This window comes from Tympanuchus pallidicinctus, unplaced genomic scaffold (assembly GCF_026119805.1).
Source record: "Tympanuchus pallidicinctus isolate F22 unplaced genomic scaffold, pur_lepc_1.0 scaffold8, whole genome shotgun sequence".
NCBI lineage: Eukaryota > Metazoa > Chordata > Aves > Galliformes > Phasianidae > Tympanuchus > Tympanuchus pallidicinctus.
In genome coordinates this window covers 17,455,526-17,474,446 of record NW_026294802.1, presented here as the reverse complement: position 1 = coordinate 17,474,446, position 18,921 = coordinate 17,455,526, and the positions used below count along the sequence as shown (strand labels likewise).

General features: G+C 35.7%; 1 protein-coding gene across 9 annotated transcripts in view; it reads right to left on the bottom strand.

Annotated features, from left to right (window-relative positions):
- ANKS1B (ankyrin repeat and sterile alpha motif domain containing 1B) overlaps window positions 1–18,921 on the bottom strand; it is a 403,660-nt gene that overhangs the window by 297,138 nt on the left and 87,601 nt on the right. For all 9 annotated transcript variants that reach the window (XM_052667844.1, XM_052667843.1, XM_052667851.1 and 6 more), the window contains exon 9: window positions 10,782–10,922. In XM_052667844.1, coding sequence (XP_052523804.1) covers window positions 10,782–10,922 — 141 coding nt within the window. The remainder of the gene's footprint in view (window positions 1–10,781; window positions 10,923–18,921) is intronic.

The following is an 18,921-nucleotide window of genomic DNA, read 5'->3' as shown; positions in this document are numbered from 1 at the left end:
CTTCTGTTTGGCCAGAATCCAAGAATCTCACCTCAGATTTGCAGTCCTACCAGCTTTTATTGGAGATATTCTCCATTCAATTTTCCTCCATGTTTGAACTGCTAGTCAGTGTTTGACACAAAATGCTAAAAAGTACATAAAACTGTTTCACCTACTGACTCGTAACGCTTTAAGTTATGCATTTCAATAATCACATAACTCAACTTCAAAATGCCAGTGTAAATGCGTTAAGTTACAGAGAATCACAGAATCATAGAAACATAGGATCAGAGAATATCTTGGCTTAGAAGGGACCCCATGGATCATCAAACTTCATCTTCCCTAGATCAAGTACTAGATCAGATGGTCCAGGACCCCATCCAACATGCCCTTAAACACCTCCAGGGACAGGGCATCCAAAATCTCTCTGAGCAACCTGTTCCAGCAACTCACCACTATCTCAGTAAAAAACTTCCCCCTGACATCTAATCTAAATTTGAAAACTCAAGATTATTTCACTGTTCTTTGATGAGGAAACAGAGTTGGTCAGAAAAATAAATTTATAATGCAAAAAATCTGCATGTATTGTAGAACCAATTTCTGGGTCTTAATCACCTGAATCAGACTGAAAATGACATCCTATTCAAACTGCAGTTCTTTGGTCATTGAGTCTGGAATAAGAAATAAGTGTTCTCATAAGAAAGATGGTTAAGTTGGCTATCCTCAAGAGTGGGTCGAAAGGAGCATAGGCAGACCTTCTGCTTTGTCAGCTTTACACCCTCTGTAAGGGGTCTCGTGTTTAATTTACACACAAGATCAACTTTAAGGCTAGGTATGTAGTCAAATGCACCCCTCTACTTCACCTCTCTGGCTGAATTCCAGTGGCTTCTTGTTCAACATAAAATAGCAATCAATTGAAACGAATTGAATCAGAGATGTCTACCCTTTCTCATTGACATAGAGAACACAAGCTTCCAGATGGGTTTCTGAATGAACTTTCTGCTGTCGATATTTATTTATCCCAATGAAAAAACAATAACTCTATAAAACCAATCTGAATGAGTATATTCACATACAAGTGAATTACCATAGTTTACTCAAAAAGCCTTATGTCTATGTAGAACTTAAGCATCTATCAAATAGAAAGGATAACTAGAGAGGAAACTAGTGTGCTAACAGATACTTAGAGAATAAGGGAGTGTAAATTACTACCTGAGAGTTATGGACCTAATTATGACAAATTCAAATTTAGGTAGAATTAAATGGAATTTGACATTCCTTAAAGATTCTATTTCCTCTCATCTTTTTCATATTATAAAATGTTGTGAATTGAAAACTAGGATGTAATAATATCAAAGTCACCTCTGAAATTATATAGTCACCTTGTTACTGCCAAATTCTTAATTTGCATCCATATCTGCACATGTATATCCTTTACGCTGGAGAACTCTGCAAAATGTCTGCTGGATTGTTGGATAGAGAAACTTCTGTAAGACTTGTTTGTTTTTAATCTCCTTTTTTCAAAGAAAAACAACTATTCTCTACATTGCAGAAGGGTCACTGTTATTTCTACCTATTACAGTATCAGGACTATTTATTGTTCCTAGAATGTGAGCCGAGCATTTGTATTCTATAGCAATACAAATGATTGCCAGCATTCTAGGTAGAAAACCATAAAAAATGACTTCCGCATTTCCTAGCTGAATTGTCTTTCTGTGGAGGCCAGAAGATTGAAGGACTTATTTGACCAGAAGTAGCAGACCACCTTTTCTATTTATAAACAAATTCAAAATACATGATCATGAAAAAATACAGCAATATAATCTTATTTCCCATTTTTCCTAAAACATGGGCTATATTAACTTCAATTTCATTTTCTTTGTCTTGCAATTCATGATTTCATATTAATTACTAAATACTGGGAACAATTAATCGAAATCAGCTTGGGATTGTTGGAAATTCTTAGCTTTAAATTAAGTCTGGATTTTTGTGAATACATGTCTCCTGAAAAATGGAAGCCCAAATGGGATTAAGAAAATGAATGCTTATGCTTAAGCAGGCTTTAGTAATTTGTTGAATCAGAGTTTATTTCACTTTCATCCTCAGTATAATAGGTATTCATAATAGAAGAAATTTTCTGTGAAATACTACAGTCAGGCACAACATGAAAACCAATGCATACAATCTCTTTTGTACAGTAGGAAAGGATTTACAGAAACAGGTTATAAAGTTCTTTTTAAATGCTCAGTTGACAGTCAGATCTTTTCTTCAGTAAGAAATCAGGTTCTATCAAGTTTACAGGCTTCTTCAGGGACTTACTCTCCCTGACCTATGAAGCCATGATTTTCCCTGATAATAAAAACTAGAAAAAAAAAAGTTCCTCTCAATTCCAAGCACTGCCTTGTCAGCAGTTATCAAACATATTTGTACACCACCAATAAGTAAGTACATAAATAAATAAATAAAAATCCTGTTACTATTATAAACAAATACAAGGCATTTATCATAGCTTTTATCCCACAAAATGTAATATTGAACAGTAAACCCATTTTGGGCAGACTGAACTCCTAAGTAAGTACTCAAGTTTCAACAGAATGTTTTAATATTTCTGTTATGAAGCAGCTGAAGGTCTAACATTAAGTTTTTCATATAAAGATGAATTTCATTCATGTACAAAACTATTTTTATGCATTATTGCTATCCATTTGCTGTGCAATTTAAGTTGATTTTTTTCTTCTCTTTTCCCATAATTTGTCAGGCTGTACTGAAAGCACAAACATTCCCTTAAAGTGTGTTGTCTAAGTGCCACTAAATTGCAAACCACAAAGCAGCATTTAAGATCTTTCCAGTCCATCACCGTACCTCATTTTAGGTAGGAGCATGATGATGTACAACTCAGCAGTAACTTGTACATTCATTTGAATATTTTTAACAGCTATTAAGTCTGTCTTGAAAATCAGCATGATTATCAATACTTCATATATATCAGCACTTCCATTTTTGTTTGATTACTCTTTCTCTGTCTTTCCCATTTAATTCTGCTGTTTCATGATCATACCAAGACACGACACAGACCAGCAGTGCCCAGACTTACACAGTGCTGGTCAGTCATTAGTAAACCTTCAAAAAATAGAGCTTGTCTGAGCTCACACTTCTAGTATTTTATAGAGAACTATAGCATCCAGATTGCTGTGTATAATTATATGGAAGAGACTTCTGGAAGACATCTCAACCAACCTTTCAGTCAAAACAGACCTATGTAAACCATTAGCACAGGATGCTCTAGGCTTGACCAGTCAATTCTGAAAATACTTAAGGATTAGTAGATTGCAACATTTATGATTGAATTATATACCTGTGCAGTGGTGTCTAGACTGTGCTACTAGCACAGTAAAAATGAATATGCCACAAGACATCTGAAGTCATCAACAACTGGAAATTTATATTGGAAATCAAGTAGTTACATATTATGTACAAGAGCAAAATATCAGCTTCATTCCTTAAAGCACAGTCAGAAAATCTAGCATAACGCTAAAATAAGCCACATTTTTTCCAGTATATTTATTTCCTATTGCTGTTCAGCAGGATATAATCATCACCTGCTGATCCTTTCTAGGCACAATACATACTGCACTTTTCAGTAGCTGCTTCAATGTGTGGGTGGTATGTTCCTGAAATTACCAATGAAGCTTCAGTTTACCACAGAAGTGACAACACTGTAAATCATGAGTTTAACAGAAATAATGGATAATATTGCTTTCCACATCAATACAATTTAAATAAACTCACAATTTAATCTATTAAATTAGGGAAATATAACCGTATTTTTACCTAAAGGCTCGAAACTTTAGGAAAATATTATAGAAAACATAAAAAAAATTAATCTGGCTATTTACATTTCAGGTATGCTGCCTTCCAAAGTTTCCCTGGCTAATGGTAGTCCCTGGAAGATAATCACAGAATCATAGGACTGTAGGGGCTGGAAGGGACCTCTGGAGATCATCAAGCCCAAACACTTTGCTACAGCAAGTTCCCTATAGCAGATAACTCCATCTCTATTTATCTGTATCATCATTTATCGAATTAGTATTCCACCAAAGAAGATAATGTGTTCCTTTCTCTGTAACATGTAAGTTAGGTAATGCCTCAAGGCTTCCTATTTCTAATTTTGGTGAACTTTAACACCAAGTAATATTAACCAAAGTAGTTTACTCACCAGTTTAACTTGAAATGTTCTTCCACTGAATGCACTGAGAGAGAAAGTCTTCACTTCAGTGGAAGTGAAGGATGACACATAATTTCTTGGGTACATTTTATTCAAATACTTCAGCCAAGACTATTTAGTTAAAAATACACTTTTCAGTTTTCTCTTATTAAATAGCAAAGGAGAAATACTCCTTTTTTTATGGTCCCTTCTCTGTGCTCGAACAGTAGATTCAACACTCATAGACCTTAAAATCTATAAAAATTTTTAGAGGCAGCTGAGAATGGAAGTTCAAGCTGGGTTAATATGTCAAGATGAAAACATATAATGCCTAATAAATTTACCAATATTAATATTATCTAATAGAGACATATGTTATCTCTTTCTGGATAGTACCAGTGACATTTTTCAGGAATTTATTTTGTATCTATGTGAAAACTGTGTTAGTTTCTTACCTAATTTCCTTATTCATCTCTTATATATCCAGAACTGTCTTTGTGATTTAAACTTAATTGTGACACAATAATTGTTATTGTCAGATTTTCTATAAAACAAACTTTAAATTGCTTTTATCAAGGAAATACATGTTAAGTAGGAAAATTACTCCATTTGGCAATATGAAATTCTTCCCCATTAGAAACAGCTTTTTAAAATGACAAAAATAAGAAAAGACAGACATGATGGCCTGCTTGAAGTAAGACATTAAACATACAATCCTACTAAGTGATGCATCAAACTTGAAACTCTAAATATTCCTATCAGAATTTACACTGGTACAGAAACAGTACTACAGTTTATCACCTCTAAATGCAGTCCAGAGTCCACTTCCTCATCCTTCCCTCCTAATACAAAACATTTTTTTGAGAAATTTCTCTTCCACAGCAGAACCTGTGACAAAGAGTTTATAAGAGTTCCTATTTATAGCAATCCATGAATTCTCTGAGTACAGCTCAGTCTCAAAAGTGCAAAGTGCAAAATTTTCCCAGTCCACTGATACTAAAAAGATGAAAATCTGACATTAACTGAGCAGTGCAATTCTTCTTTAATATTTCAGTATAGATATTTCCATATCTATCTGCTTTTGTAAGGAGCCATGCTTCCAGGCAGCTGGTAACAGGAAGATTTATGCTTAAAGGTTTAAAATCAAAGTTCCATTTTTTCGGTAGTAACAGCACTACTCTCTACAGACATTACTTTTATGCTGTAACAGTTAAACACATGTGGTGATCCTACTTGGCTGTCATATCAAACGCAGAGAATAACTGTCAGGGTTTGAAGTTCACATATAACATGTTCAAGAGACAATGCAGTCAAGCTGATCCAGCAACTTCCTAAATGGGACACAGCTAAACCTACCTTATCTCACAATTACTTTATATCACAATTAGGAAAATATGCTGGCATGGCTGTCAAGACTAAAGTGTGCAGATTGCTTATTTTAAACTTATAATACTGCTGTGTGTACACAGGACTCTGTAACACTCATCTTTCTAACATGACAGACTGTTCTGTATTTATCTTTGTACATCAAGCCTTGCTAACTTCACCTGTTTAGCAGAGAAATATGGAGAGTTCACTATCCATAAAAAAGAAAATGGAGTGAAAACAATAGAATTTAGCTCTTTTGGAGTACGCTGTTTCATTCCAAAGAAAATGATATCACGTTTGTATGTTGCTTTATGAAAAAACATATTAGAATCTGAATACTAAACTAAACAGCACTGTGGAATAGAAGATAAAGACCAAGAGACAATTCTATTAATGGGCAAACAGGAATGTTCTACCTCTACTTATTTCTTTCCACTCACCTTGCACCCCTTAACCAATAAATAAAGTAAATAAATGCCCTTGACAAACTGTTCAAATTGCTTCTTACAACTTTGCTCAAATGAGAGCCAGGAGTATACCAACAGGCACAGCACTTCCTCACAGCCCATCCCTCACCATTACCAGTGTTTGGTGCCATACAATCACACCATTACACAGACCCACAAACATAGTTTTTCACAAATTCTATTTGCCCTTGAAGCACAGAGCACTGAGAACTTTCAGGAAAGAAGTCCATGGAAGAACACTGTCTATACAAATGCCAGCCAAGACATGTAGCTATAAAAGCAAATGAAATATTCTTACACGCTGATATGGAAACTCTATATGCAAAATGCATGGAAAGTAAGAGTTCCTTCTTGGTCTTATTTTGTGCTGTAACAGGCCAAATAACAACTTTATTTCAATTCAGCGTCCAGTTTATGTATGTAATCACTTTCATCAGCATCTGTCACTGTCATCTGTTCTGAGTCCACTGATTAATGTCCTGAACACTCATCAGAGGACCTTTCCCACACCTCTGTTCATGGTCCCAGTTCCTGCCTCAGATAAATTGTGAGAGGCAATCTCTAACTTTGCTGCAACACTGTAACAACTGTATCTTTGCCAAGGACTTGCAGACTGGCTTGACTTCAAATCTACCTCATTACCACGATCTGGCCCTGGTTCCTGACTACGCCCACCAGACCTTTTCTCTCATTTGACATGCTAGCAGACAAGACCCCAAATCCCTTTAAGTGGTGCTGCTCTCCAGCAGCTCAGTCTATACAAATATCCAGGGTTGCCCCTGTGCAGGTGCAAAATCTGGAACCTGCTCTTGTTAACCATCATGTGGTTCGTAATTGCCCAGCTCTGTAACTTGTCTAGATCTCTCTGCAACCCAAACATCCACTGAACTCTGTCCTGCCAGCCTTTCTTTGGAGATCCTCTTAAGTACCCACACAGATATGTAGCTGACTGTGCTACTTCTCCATCTGAACTTTCACATTCAGCACAGCTTCCTATATTTACCAGAATTACCACTCTCTTGATAAAAGCTCCCTCCTTTAAATACTCAGTAGCAAAGATTAAACTTTGCTTCTAGGTTTTACATGATAACCAGGCACTGTTAAAAACTACATTTCTAAGGATCATATTTCAGTTTTCATTTCAGTAGTTATCTAGAGCACAGTGAGACCTCTCCAGCCAGTTGTTATACTTTGTCACATATCTCCTACTTCTATGGCTAGTTAGAGAGAAAGCTCTATGGGAAATAGCATTTTCTTTGACTCCAGATCTGAGACAGGAGGAAAGTTCATTGGCATCATTTCTTTTCCTTTGGTTAAGAAATACAGACATTAAAGCATCAAAAATCTTGCTAATTACTGCAGAAATAATTTACAAGAACTGAAGACCTATGGAAGGTGCCTGTGGAAGTACTATTATGTCACTTATAAAACTTCTGTTTCAGTTTAATAAACTGAATTCACTGCACAGTGAACTGTTCCCAACAAAGCCTGCTATGCTAGAATTTTAGAGTGCCAAAGAAGTAGAATACATACAACTTAAGGCAGCTTACACATTTGAAAGTTTTCAAGTTTGCTTTTATTCTGCTTGCGTATTATATGAAATTCTGGAATTTGTAGAAGGTAGTTATTCAGTTATGTAGGCTGAACTACAGTTTTCCTTTTGTACTGACTTATAGCTACAGAATATAGAACCTTCCTAAGAAAGGTGCTGTCAGATATAAAATACTCATTTGTGGAAGTCAGTTTTTTCCACCAAAATGTACATATCAATTTTACAAAGGATGGAGTTTCTGCTTAAAAACAAAGATTAATTTTGGGAAGAAAACAAAAAACAAAAAACAAACAAAAAAAAACAACACAAAAAACAGCCACAGTAACAGAAATTAAAAGTTACAGATACAGGTGGGTATCCTGTCAATCTGGCTTCAGATTATTTTGAGGATTGGATGAAGTTGATTAACTGTTCTGTTCATGTGCAGACTTAAGCAACTTCTAAAACACTGAAGCTTCTAAAAAAGCAGAAAGATTTTTCCTTCAAGCTCTTCCAGGACTTCACCAATGGTAAGGCTATAGGAGAGGTCCTTATGCCACTTCTGAGAATACCACTATTACTACTATACCAAGTTATAAAACAATTTACACAGAACTTATAAAACAATTTACACAGAACTTAATATAACAGCCATTATTAAAATGAAACTTCCCAGCATAGTAGGGACAGAAATTACACCCTGCATGTGAGAAGTACCTCCAGCCAAGACTTTTTTTCATTACTGCAGTAAAGAAATCAAGTTTGTATGCTCTTTTCTTTGGCATGCTGCATACTGTCAGCTTATTAGCTCACGGATGGCCTCTGTCATAATCACACCAGAAATTCTCTTTGCCATTGTACCTCTTACTGTATATACAAACCAAGAATCAATTTCATGTTTGTTCTTCTTTGATGTGCAAAAGGAGTTTAATTACATAACTACAAAATCTGTTCTAGAAGAGATCAGGAAAACAAAACTTGTCATTGGTATTTAGGAGTAATTCACAGAGCCTTTTGTCTGTTTCAGTCCTTTTAGTAGAGTATGGATTTGAAGACAGACTGCCAAGACAATTATTTCACCTTATTCACAGTGAAATCTGCATTTTCTGTCATGGTACTGTATTGGCATGAATATCAGAAGCATATTTTTGTACTTTTATCTAAAACATAATGTTGTAGTATGTATCTATCATAATTTCTCAGGCCAATTCAACATGCTGGTCCTATTCTAAGCACTGAAATAAAAAAGTGTGTGTTCTGGATCCCTATGAACAAGATACTCTCTGCTGCAATCTGAATTAATTTTGGAAGATTGCACTGATGAGCTAATAGTCTGAAAAACCACAAACAGTGATGGTAACGCTTTTTCAACCAAATTCAACAACTTGTAAATTTGAAATTTTTCACTGCTAGCTTCCTTAATTTCTTGTATAAGAAGGAAAATAATAAAAACTAAATACTACCTCTACCTCCATCTTCAATTCTCATGGAGAAAAATGAGTTAGAAAGCTATTATATCATTTTGTGAAAGAATGGGGATTAAATATACTCTTTTTTTTAAGAACCATAATTAAAAAAGTGTTGCTAGTTTTCAGGGCAAGGAAAATGAGTTATTGCATAGTTGAGTTTAAAACTGAAATACCAAGAATCATACTAACTCAGTAGTCTCTATCTTAAAATTTACATCCTTCTTGAAATTAATCTCTTTACTAGAAAAAAAAGGAGAGAGAGAGAGAGAAGGAGAGAAAAGAGAGAGAGATACCAACCAGGCTAACTTCATACTATTTTTCAAATCCATTCTTCAATTCTATAACATTATTTAAATATATATTATGTTAAAAGGAAACTAGGAACAGAGAAGGTTCTTAAAAATCAGGAAATCACTCCATAATGACACATATGTTCATCACAGGAATGTTTAACAACAATTAAACTGCAGTTAATACACACTTAGAGAAGAAAAGTTCCATTTAAGAGCTATTTTTCAAAACAAATTCATAAAAATGAGGAGTTAGTAACTACTGAGCTTCTATTGTAAGTGAGGATAACTCCAGTGGCTCTACACCTTGCCAAATGTCTGAAATGATAGATAGTTTGAAGCAGAAAAAAGCTACTGAAAGTGGAATGGAGTACAAAAGCAGCTTATAAAAAGACAGGACAGTGCTCATTGTTATTCAAGTATATTAGTTGCTGCATCCTGTTTCCTCTGACTGCAGTGGAAGCCTTAGCATTGACTTCAAACAGGTGCAAGTCTCATGAGACTAAGGGGAATAAAAGGTACAGTCATGGTATGAAAGCAACAGTGTATACAGTGTGGTGAGACAGGATACTAATTCCAATCTGGTACACAGGATTCTGACAAAGCTCATTAAACACAGTGCCAAATAAGGATGCAACCAGAAAAAAAAGAACTAAAAAAACAACCCCCAAACCCCAGACATTTCTAAATAGAAATTTGGCAGATCTCCATCCAATGCTACAAAAAAAGCTCAGGAAAGATGTCACAGAATTTAGAGTGCTAAGCTATAAAGGAGGGAGAGAACAAGGGAGACCCAGAAGTGGCCATAAGCAACATCCTGTTCTGTCGCAGTACAGGATCACTTGTTGAGGACACAGCTGTTGGCATGCCTTGGTGGTTACTGCAAACTGGCCTGCTCTGAGTTGCTGGGTTTTAGACCCAAGTATATAACCCATTTTTATTTATTCCCAGTATTATCATGAGTATTTGAAAAGGGGACTGGTGTTTTTTTGTTTTTTTGTTTGTTTATTTTTAACTTACATAATCTTCAAAGAGAAGACTTAGGCTGTATTCTTACATCAGTTGAGTTATGTATGTCCTCAATTAGTTCTATAAGGAAAGTAGCTGAGACATCATTACATTAATTAGAAGCTGGTCAAAAATAGAGAACTTATCCCAAAGGAAACTCTGGACTGCAAAATGTCTTGCCGCATTAAATCAGATGAGAAAGCTATGCAACATAAAATCTAAAATAGGGGTAATAATTATCAAACAGTCCGAATATTAAAGTCAGCTGGATAACTGGATAACAACAGGAAGCTGAACCTCAACGTTTCATTTTAAAACTGGATTTTGTAGTTGAAACGAAGACTAAAGGTAACAATTGTGAAGTGCATAAGGCAAGCCTGTAAATGACTATAAGGTGAGGTAGAGAAGAGATTAAGCAGGTATTCCATAGTTACTGAGTTTTAGGATGAAAAGGTAAACATATACCTGTGCAAGCATGGAAAATCCGAGGTTCCTGCATCCATTACAAGGTGTCAATGCCTCCCATAAACCTGAAGGACCACAAGTATTTTCACCTCCGTCATCTTCTTCATCCTCTCTTGGTGATAAACACATTGAAGGAGGCCTCTGTACATAAAGAAGCAGTACTTTCAAATTAAACATAGACAGACTGTAAATAAACATTTCACTTAATAAAAAGAACTTGAAAGACTCTTCTTTATAAATGCCAAAAGATAACCTCCTATTTCACTACAGAGCTATTACTCAACCATTATTCTGTTGTATAAAAATCACATTTTCTCAGGAAGGTGTATGTTGAGCTACCTGTAATTATACTTCAAACCTGAGTGAACATAGTAATATATGTTTGTTTTCTTGATTATCATGTAATTAGCAATTTCTACTTTATTTTAATTGAAAATTTGCTTTATTATTGTCACAAGTAAGTTGAGAACAGCTCTGAAATATTTAAAAATACTTCTATAGGGAAACAGCATGAACTAAGGGTATCTTGCTTTAATAGTCATCTGTTGTGTTCAGAAGATAAAAATGGAATTACATTTACATGGATTAATTCAGTGTTTTTATAGGGGAAAAAAAAATCAGTCAAAATGTGAGGCTTCAATTTTTATTTGATATTTATCAATAGCAAACATGTTAGCATACTTTGCTGACAAAAAAAAAAAAATTATCTTTTTTTTCACAAACTAGAAGGCCTGAAAGGTACTAGAAAAAGCTATTGAGTTGAGAGCATTAAGACTTCCATATTGGCCTCAGTGGTAACGGAATAAGCCTGATTTTTGCATTCTATCTTTTTTATGACAGCTGAAAGCAGAATATGTGGGCATTTTCCATTTGTTTATGTTATTTAGCATGAATGATAATTTATTTCAACTAAATGAATTGCAATGGAAACTTCTATTGATTTCCAAAGGAGGAAATTTAAACCAGTGACAAATGATTTTTAAAATATAGCATTAAAAAAATACGACAACAAAAAATTGCTAATTTTACTCACACTCGATCTCTGTGCCACAGATAATTATTTTGTCCTGCAGTTAAACTGCAGTACATGAAATAGCTGTTCTAATCTTCTTGGCGTTTCTTTAATAAACCCATCTGATATTCAGATAACAAATTCTATCTCCAGGAATACTTAGTCAAGCAATCTTTCAGATGTGGCTGGGTTTTTGAGTGGCCAGCATAATGCTACTTGAAACAGCAACTGACCACATCTATTAATCTCTAAAGCACTGTTATGAGGCCTTTATTCAAACAACAAAGAAACAGACCAAACCCCACTCAACTGCAGATTATTTTAAGCAACTGAATAAAGAAATGTGTGGAGTATGCTGAAAAAAGGGGCATGCAGAGGAGAAGGAAATGCACTGGGGAAGAGAAGAGCAGTAACAGCAGAGCAGTTTGAAGATGAATACGAACTGAAGGATACTGGCAAGCAAAGCAGAGACACTGCACAGACAGGTGTTAATAAACCATGTAACACCTGGGGTTCATTTAGCCTTTGGACCCTGTGCTAACTTCTTATGCACATAGCAGGTTGGTATATCACTAACTCAAGCATGATAAATATTTCTAAATTCTATGTCAGCTCACTCACCAGGGTTGAGAAAACAGATACATGTATCTCTACTATTCTGATTCTCATGTAGGAAATGTTTGCTCCCTTGTTGCAGACTTCATGCTTCTAGCCACAAGGAAGGTGGATTTATTTACTTTTTATTTTAAACCAATTTCTAAGCCATTCTTAGCAAGATATTTCATGAGGTTATTTTGACAGTCAAGTGGTACCACAGAATGTGTTCCCATAGCAACCAGTTTTCTTACAGGGATTATTAAAAGGATTGGGTTAACTCTGCAGAGTGTTGGTCACGAAGGACTATTACGGCTTTGCATTTGGACAGACAAAGGAAGCAGAATATGAGTCCTTCCCATCTATTTATGATGCCATCTTCCACAGTGTTTACCCTGTGTTCATATTTTAAATTTCAGAATTGTTGGATCACAGAACAAAGTGCTTCTTGCCCCCTGGAGCACAAAGCAAAGAACTGCAGCAGTACTAGGTGCAGAAATGCCTGTAACACACATCAACTGTGATCTTAAAAGCAAATATAAGAAGTTAAAAACAAGTCAGGGAAAAAAATATAGTCAATTTGCTTTCTAAAGGCAAAAATTAACCACAGCGTTGGAGATAATTTTTTAACACAATTAAAAGAGGATGAATAATGAAATTCGAGGGAGAATGTATGAGATTTAACTATTACAGAAAAAGTAGAAAATGATCATAGGAAAAATATTATTGAGCAATAAAAAGTAAACAAGCAGAACAAGAGAGAATTCTATTATTTGCATTACACACAGTGCATGAGTACAGAGATAGAATGCGTATCACAGTAATTTAAATTAATGCTATCAATATAGATGAGATAATATTGGAAATGTTCTATAATCAGATCTTCTGACCATTTAAAGAAAGGATCAGCAGATGTCAAAATGTATTAGAGAACATTTGGAATACATTGACTGGTACTCTGATGCCACTAGACATCCAGGTATGACACAATACAGGCTAATTTACAGACAACTGAAAAGTAGGGCTGGATCTTTTCATACTGAATGACTGATTTCTGCTTTCTTCTTTCCCAGATTTCTGCTACAGATAGAGCTCTAAAAAGAAAGCAGTAAGATAAACGCATATGAAGGCCCAACATGCAGCTATCAGTATCACTTTTCTCACCAATTCCAGATGCCAGAAGCCTGGTTCTTCCCAGACAACAGGCAGAAAGGACTAAGTAAAAACAAGCTGCTGCTGCAGCGAAAAACAGCTGCAAAGAGGGGAAGGACTGCATGAGAAAAAGGGGAGTCAGAAATCCCCCAAATGAAGGAGTGGGTTTGCATACACTAGGGAGATGGAGACATCTGGGGGAGGCAGATGAGATACAGAAAGACTTGTAATCTATCCATGGATCTCAAAATGATACACAAGACCATAAAACCCTTAACCCAGGCCACCCACTTTCCTGCTATCCCTTCCCAGCCTTCATTTTTCCTCAGATGTCCCTCATTTTTCCATTCTGTTGTAAAATTTAATTTTGCCTCCTCAGAGATCCTTTGGACATGAAAATCTAATTTTGTGTATGCTGCTGGGAAGCCTTGAAATAGCCCTGTGGGGAGAGGTTTAGTGAAATTGAAGTTATTTATGCCCTCTTCCCAGAAGAAAAAAAAAAAAAGAAAAAAGAAAAGAAAGAAAGAAAAAGAGAGGAAGAGCTTTCTGTCCTCTGAAGGAAAAAAGACACAATTGTGAACGTTTTATATGTGCCTTGTCTGACTAAAAAAAGGAACAGAAAATGTAGCTAGAAAATGCCATCTAGATCACAGTTGCTCAATTAACAGACTTTGACATTACAGAACGGTGAAGTCAACATAACCTGTGGTACTAAGCTTCAAAAAAGCCAACTCTGTAAGTCAAAAGAGGCAAGAGTGTAAGCGTCATGGATCCTCAAACAAATCAAGACAGAAAACCTTAAAAGGTATCAGATGTGATCTTTAAAAAAGTAGTAATTGGTAGGGAAATCACCAGACACTTATGCAGAATACAGCATCTAATAAAAGACAGCTATATTCTAATTGAGACACTAAAATAAGTAATAAAAATTGCTTAAAATGGTGCAAGACTTAATCATGGATTTTCTGTGTATAAAAAAGAGAGAGAATAACAATACAGCAATGAGAGAATAGCAAGACCTGAAGTAAGAGCACTGGGCTGCTATAAAGCAGTGCCAAGATTTCCTCATACTTCACTGGTTCTGAGACATAACCATCAATTTGATGAGAATTTATATTACATCTTTGAAAATTTATGTACGGAATTCTTCCTCTTTATGTCTTCATTTACACAAATTGCAGAATTGTCCCAGTAGGTAACTTTATACTGAATAGTATTTTATTTTGTAAACAGGCTATTTGTTGTTCTGATATATTTATGTACACCAGGTTGAGGATCACAGTAACCTGATGTCTCCCCTCCTGATATAAGAAAACAAGCTAATATTTAGCAACAGACAGGATAATAAGTAGAGATGAAAAAAAGCAGAGAAAGTCTCTTCCACTCTTAAATGTCAACAGGAAAAGAAAGATACCTTTGTGTTTGTTCTTGAAGAGCAAACTGCCTTGACAAACATATGACCATGCCAATATTTCATATGATCCTAACCACTGGGTGGCAGATGCATGCCTCGACTTCTTCATCTGCCCAAAAGGAAAAGTAATAATGCTGTGAAATAACCATGAATATAATGCAGTTCTTTGTCTAATAGTCTAAATTTACATTACAGTGAATGACAAACTAATAAGGAAGGAACCTGTTCCTGAATATCCACTATAAACTGAGCCAAGAAGTGTGCTGTGCTGCCACTTCTCCCTCAGCCACAAGGTTCCTGATGCACCCCCAGCCACTGCCCAGGATTTACCCAGGAAAATGCTTCCCAGCAGGAAGCAAACTCATTCACAAGACTTGCTATGTCTTGTACACAGAATGACAGCGAAATGTTTTAGAGGCCTGGGCATACCTTTCTCACATTCCTCAAGATACCCTTCACCCTGATTGGTGTTTTTCTATTCTCCATCCTCACTTTCTTGTCCTCCACCATGCACTGCATATTTCTTTCACAAATAAGTTCCTTTTTTACATTTCTTTCATCATCGTCATGCTGTGAGCATGGTTGGAGTTTGTTTGCACTTCCAGTATTTAGCCAGGAGGGAAAGCCAGGAGAAGGACAATCTTGTAATTCAAGCTGCTGAATGTTAGCAAATAGCGTTCTGTACATGTCTCTGCCACAACCCCTGTGAGTTGCAGGGCACGATGCAAACTTCTCCAATGTGACTGCTAGCTTTGTGCTTCTCTTTTCTTGGCTATATCAAAATCACAGATGAAATTTTACAGAGACCCTGGGCTACATCAGAAATCAGCATGAGATATTCTGTGACTATTTACAGCAGTACATGAGACTAACTGCTCTGAAAGTACAAGTCTTAGCAACTATGCCATTATAGAAGCTATGAAACACTGGGTTACTTCTGCTGGAGCAGATTTTTACAAGTATGCCATGCAAATTCTTGCTCATCACTGGTGAAAATGCACAGCTAATGATGGTGACTGTTAAAAAATAATGTTTTGTATCTGAAAATTTGCTCTATTAAACAGTGCTATTGTACTCCTTGTACCTGCAGTAGCATTACTTTCCAAGCAACTGAAGTACAAGCTCCAGTAGTCCCAGAGAAGGAGAATCTGTACATAACAGTTTTGTTTTGTTTTGTTTTGTTTTTTGTTTGGGATTCTGCAGTAAAATTCTTTGTCTGAAGTGTTTTTAATGTTTTAACAAATGTTTTGATCTCAAGCACAGTAATTTCTGAACCTAGAAATAAATTACTGGATCTGGAAGTCACTAAAAGGTCAACTGATTCAACAGCCATCTTTTATTTGCAATAGTAAATTGTACTAACTTTAGACATACATGATTAACTCACGAAAGTGAATGAATAAAATGACGACAAGTACACAAATGTTCATGTTAATGCACCTACGGCTGCTCAACGTGCAAATGCTACTGATAGCTATCAGAACAAGCATGTGAGAAATTAATCAAGGGCAGCAATTCTTTCCCTCTATTCAGCACTGGTGAAGCCACACTTGATGTACTGTGTCTGGTTCTGAGCTCCTGAGTACACAAGACTCCAGGGGAGCCATTGGATAGAGCCCAGTGAAGGGCCCAGAAAATTATAAAGGGACTGGAGCATCTCTCCTATGATGAAAGGCTGAAAGAGCTAAAACTGTAGAGCCTGGAGAAGAGAAAGCTGAGGGGGGGGAGGTGGTTAGGAGATCTTATAAGCATCTGGAAATACCTAAAAGAAGAGTGCAAAGAGGACAGCACCAGGCTCTTCCCAGTGGTGCCCAGTGCCAAGCCAAGAGATGACAGGCACAAACTGTAATGTAGGAGGTTTCATCTGAACATCGGGAAACGCCTTACTGTTCAGGTGGTCTGAGCAGCAAAACAGGTTGCCAAGAGAGGCTGTGGAATCTCTTTCCTTGTAGACATTCAAAACCTAACTGGATGCAATCCCAGAGAAGCTGCTTTAGGTGGCTTTGCTTGAGCAGGGCATTGGACCAGACGCCCTCCAGAAGTCCCTTTCAATCTAAACCAGTCTGATTCTTTTGTTCTCTCTTCAGATTAGGATCTGATACTGTGCAGTAAATATACCCTTGAACTAGATGACAAATAATAAGCAAGTGCGTGTGCACTGAATAAAGCAAGACTTATAAGGGAAAACAAGTTTGTAAAATGAATGAGTATATCTGAATGTGTTTTTCACAGCAAGCTTATACACATTAATCTTGCAGAAAAAAAGATACCATTTCTTCCATCTGTAAAGGAACTACATATTTGTTTTTCAGAAAGATAACTTTTCATTTGCCAAAAGACTGCAATATTAAGAAAATGGTCCATCAAGAGAATACTATACATTTCAAAAAAAAAAAAAAAGATTTTTTCAATAGAAGTAAAAGCTTCTGAATATAATGTAGTTATCTTAGGTTATATACACATAAAATAGTCTCCACGTGAAGATTGCCACACTGAGATTTTCAAATGGCAGAAAATTTAGTAATTCAGTAAACTGAAAAGTTGCAGAGAATTGAACACTATGTGTTTTTAAAAATATACTTTAACTATAATAAACAGCTATTAGTTAAGAATTCTGTAATATAGAGAGCTTATAGAATCTTCATTTTCAGATATTTTGGGAAACGTACTGCATTTATTCTTCTGCTAGAAATTAACTGCATTGCTTGAAGTTGCAATATAGATTTTCTTGATAACACACTTAACAAATCATTTTTTAAACTAGTTTGAACTGTTTAAAAGCTAACTATGTAATCTGAGCTACATTTTTAGTCTATGGATACAACTGGTTCTCTTTAACATAGGAACATATAGGCACTTTCATAACTTACTCCATTCTAATATTCATGGGAGAGGACTAAATTGTGTTCCAAGAGAATTTTTACCTCTGAACATTAGGTGACGCAAAGTGAACCTGACTTATAAGTGCTTAACTGACTTTGAGCATGTATGTAGTCCTCATGTATTGGACTATTTTCACAGTTCATCCCAAATATCAACACCAAACACTTGGTACTGATGGGTACTGATACTTGGTATTGGTATTTGATATTAACCTATAATAACTGATTTGATATTATTTAACATCAAAGCACTCTGAGTGCTTTGCTTGAGCAAGGAGAAAGAACTTCTCATTTTGAAGGATAAAGCTCCGATGGGGAACTCAACCCAACAACAACTCAGTTTGCAACAACACTCTCTACTATAACTGCATTTACAGGGACGCTTTTCTATCCCACAGGCATAACAGATTTGACTTAAGGAAATATTCAAATATAGCCTATGCAAAAATGCATTAATTTGAGTCTTGACCCTTAAGCACATGAATAGTTCCAATCAAGTTAATGGGATTTCTCATGTTAATGGCAAGCTTATGTGTCTCCCTGAATCGAGGACTGAATGTTTATACACAGATGACTCATTCTAAAATGTGACTCACTGAGAAGCTCACAACCCAGTTGAGAGATGCTGACAATGAAAGATATAGGTGCCTCGAGAAATACAAGATCAATATTTTCAGAAATATTAAATAGAAACAAAAGTTTAGGCATATTTACTTTGCATTTAAAAAAAAAAAGTACTTCACAGAGGCGCACTTTTTGCTTTAAAAGTCAAAGAAAAGAAAATATTGCTTGGAGAATAACTACAGTGACATCTCAGTATCCAACATCCCTGTACTATCTGAATGTTATCATATAATGTTTGAAAAACTCAGTGCAATGTAATTGCGAAGCAAATCAGCCATAAAACATGTATTTTTCCTTTTTAAAAGTTGTGAAAGAGAGGGTGGATAAGTGGGTGGCAGAATGATGAAACTTATAGAAAATATATTATTTGTCATGAAATAGACCAGAAGGAACAGAAATTAAAGTAGGGGAAAAATCAGGTGGTAACTGAGTAGGCAGAAGTCACCACTTTATTACTCCTCC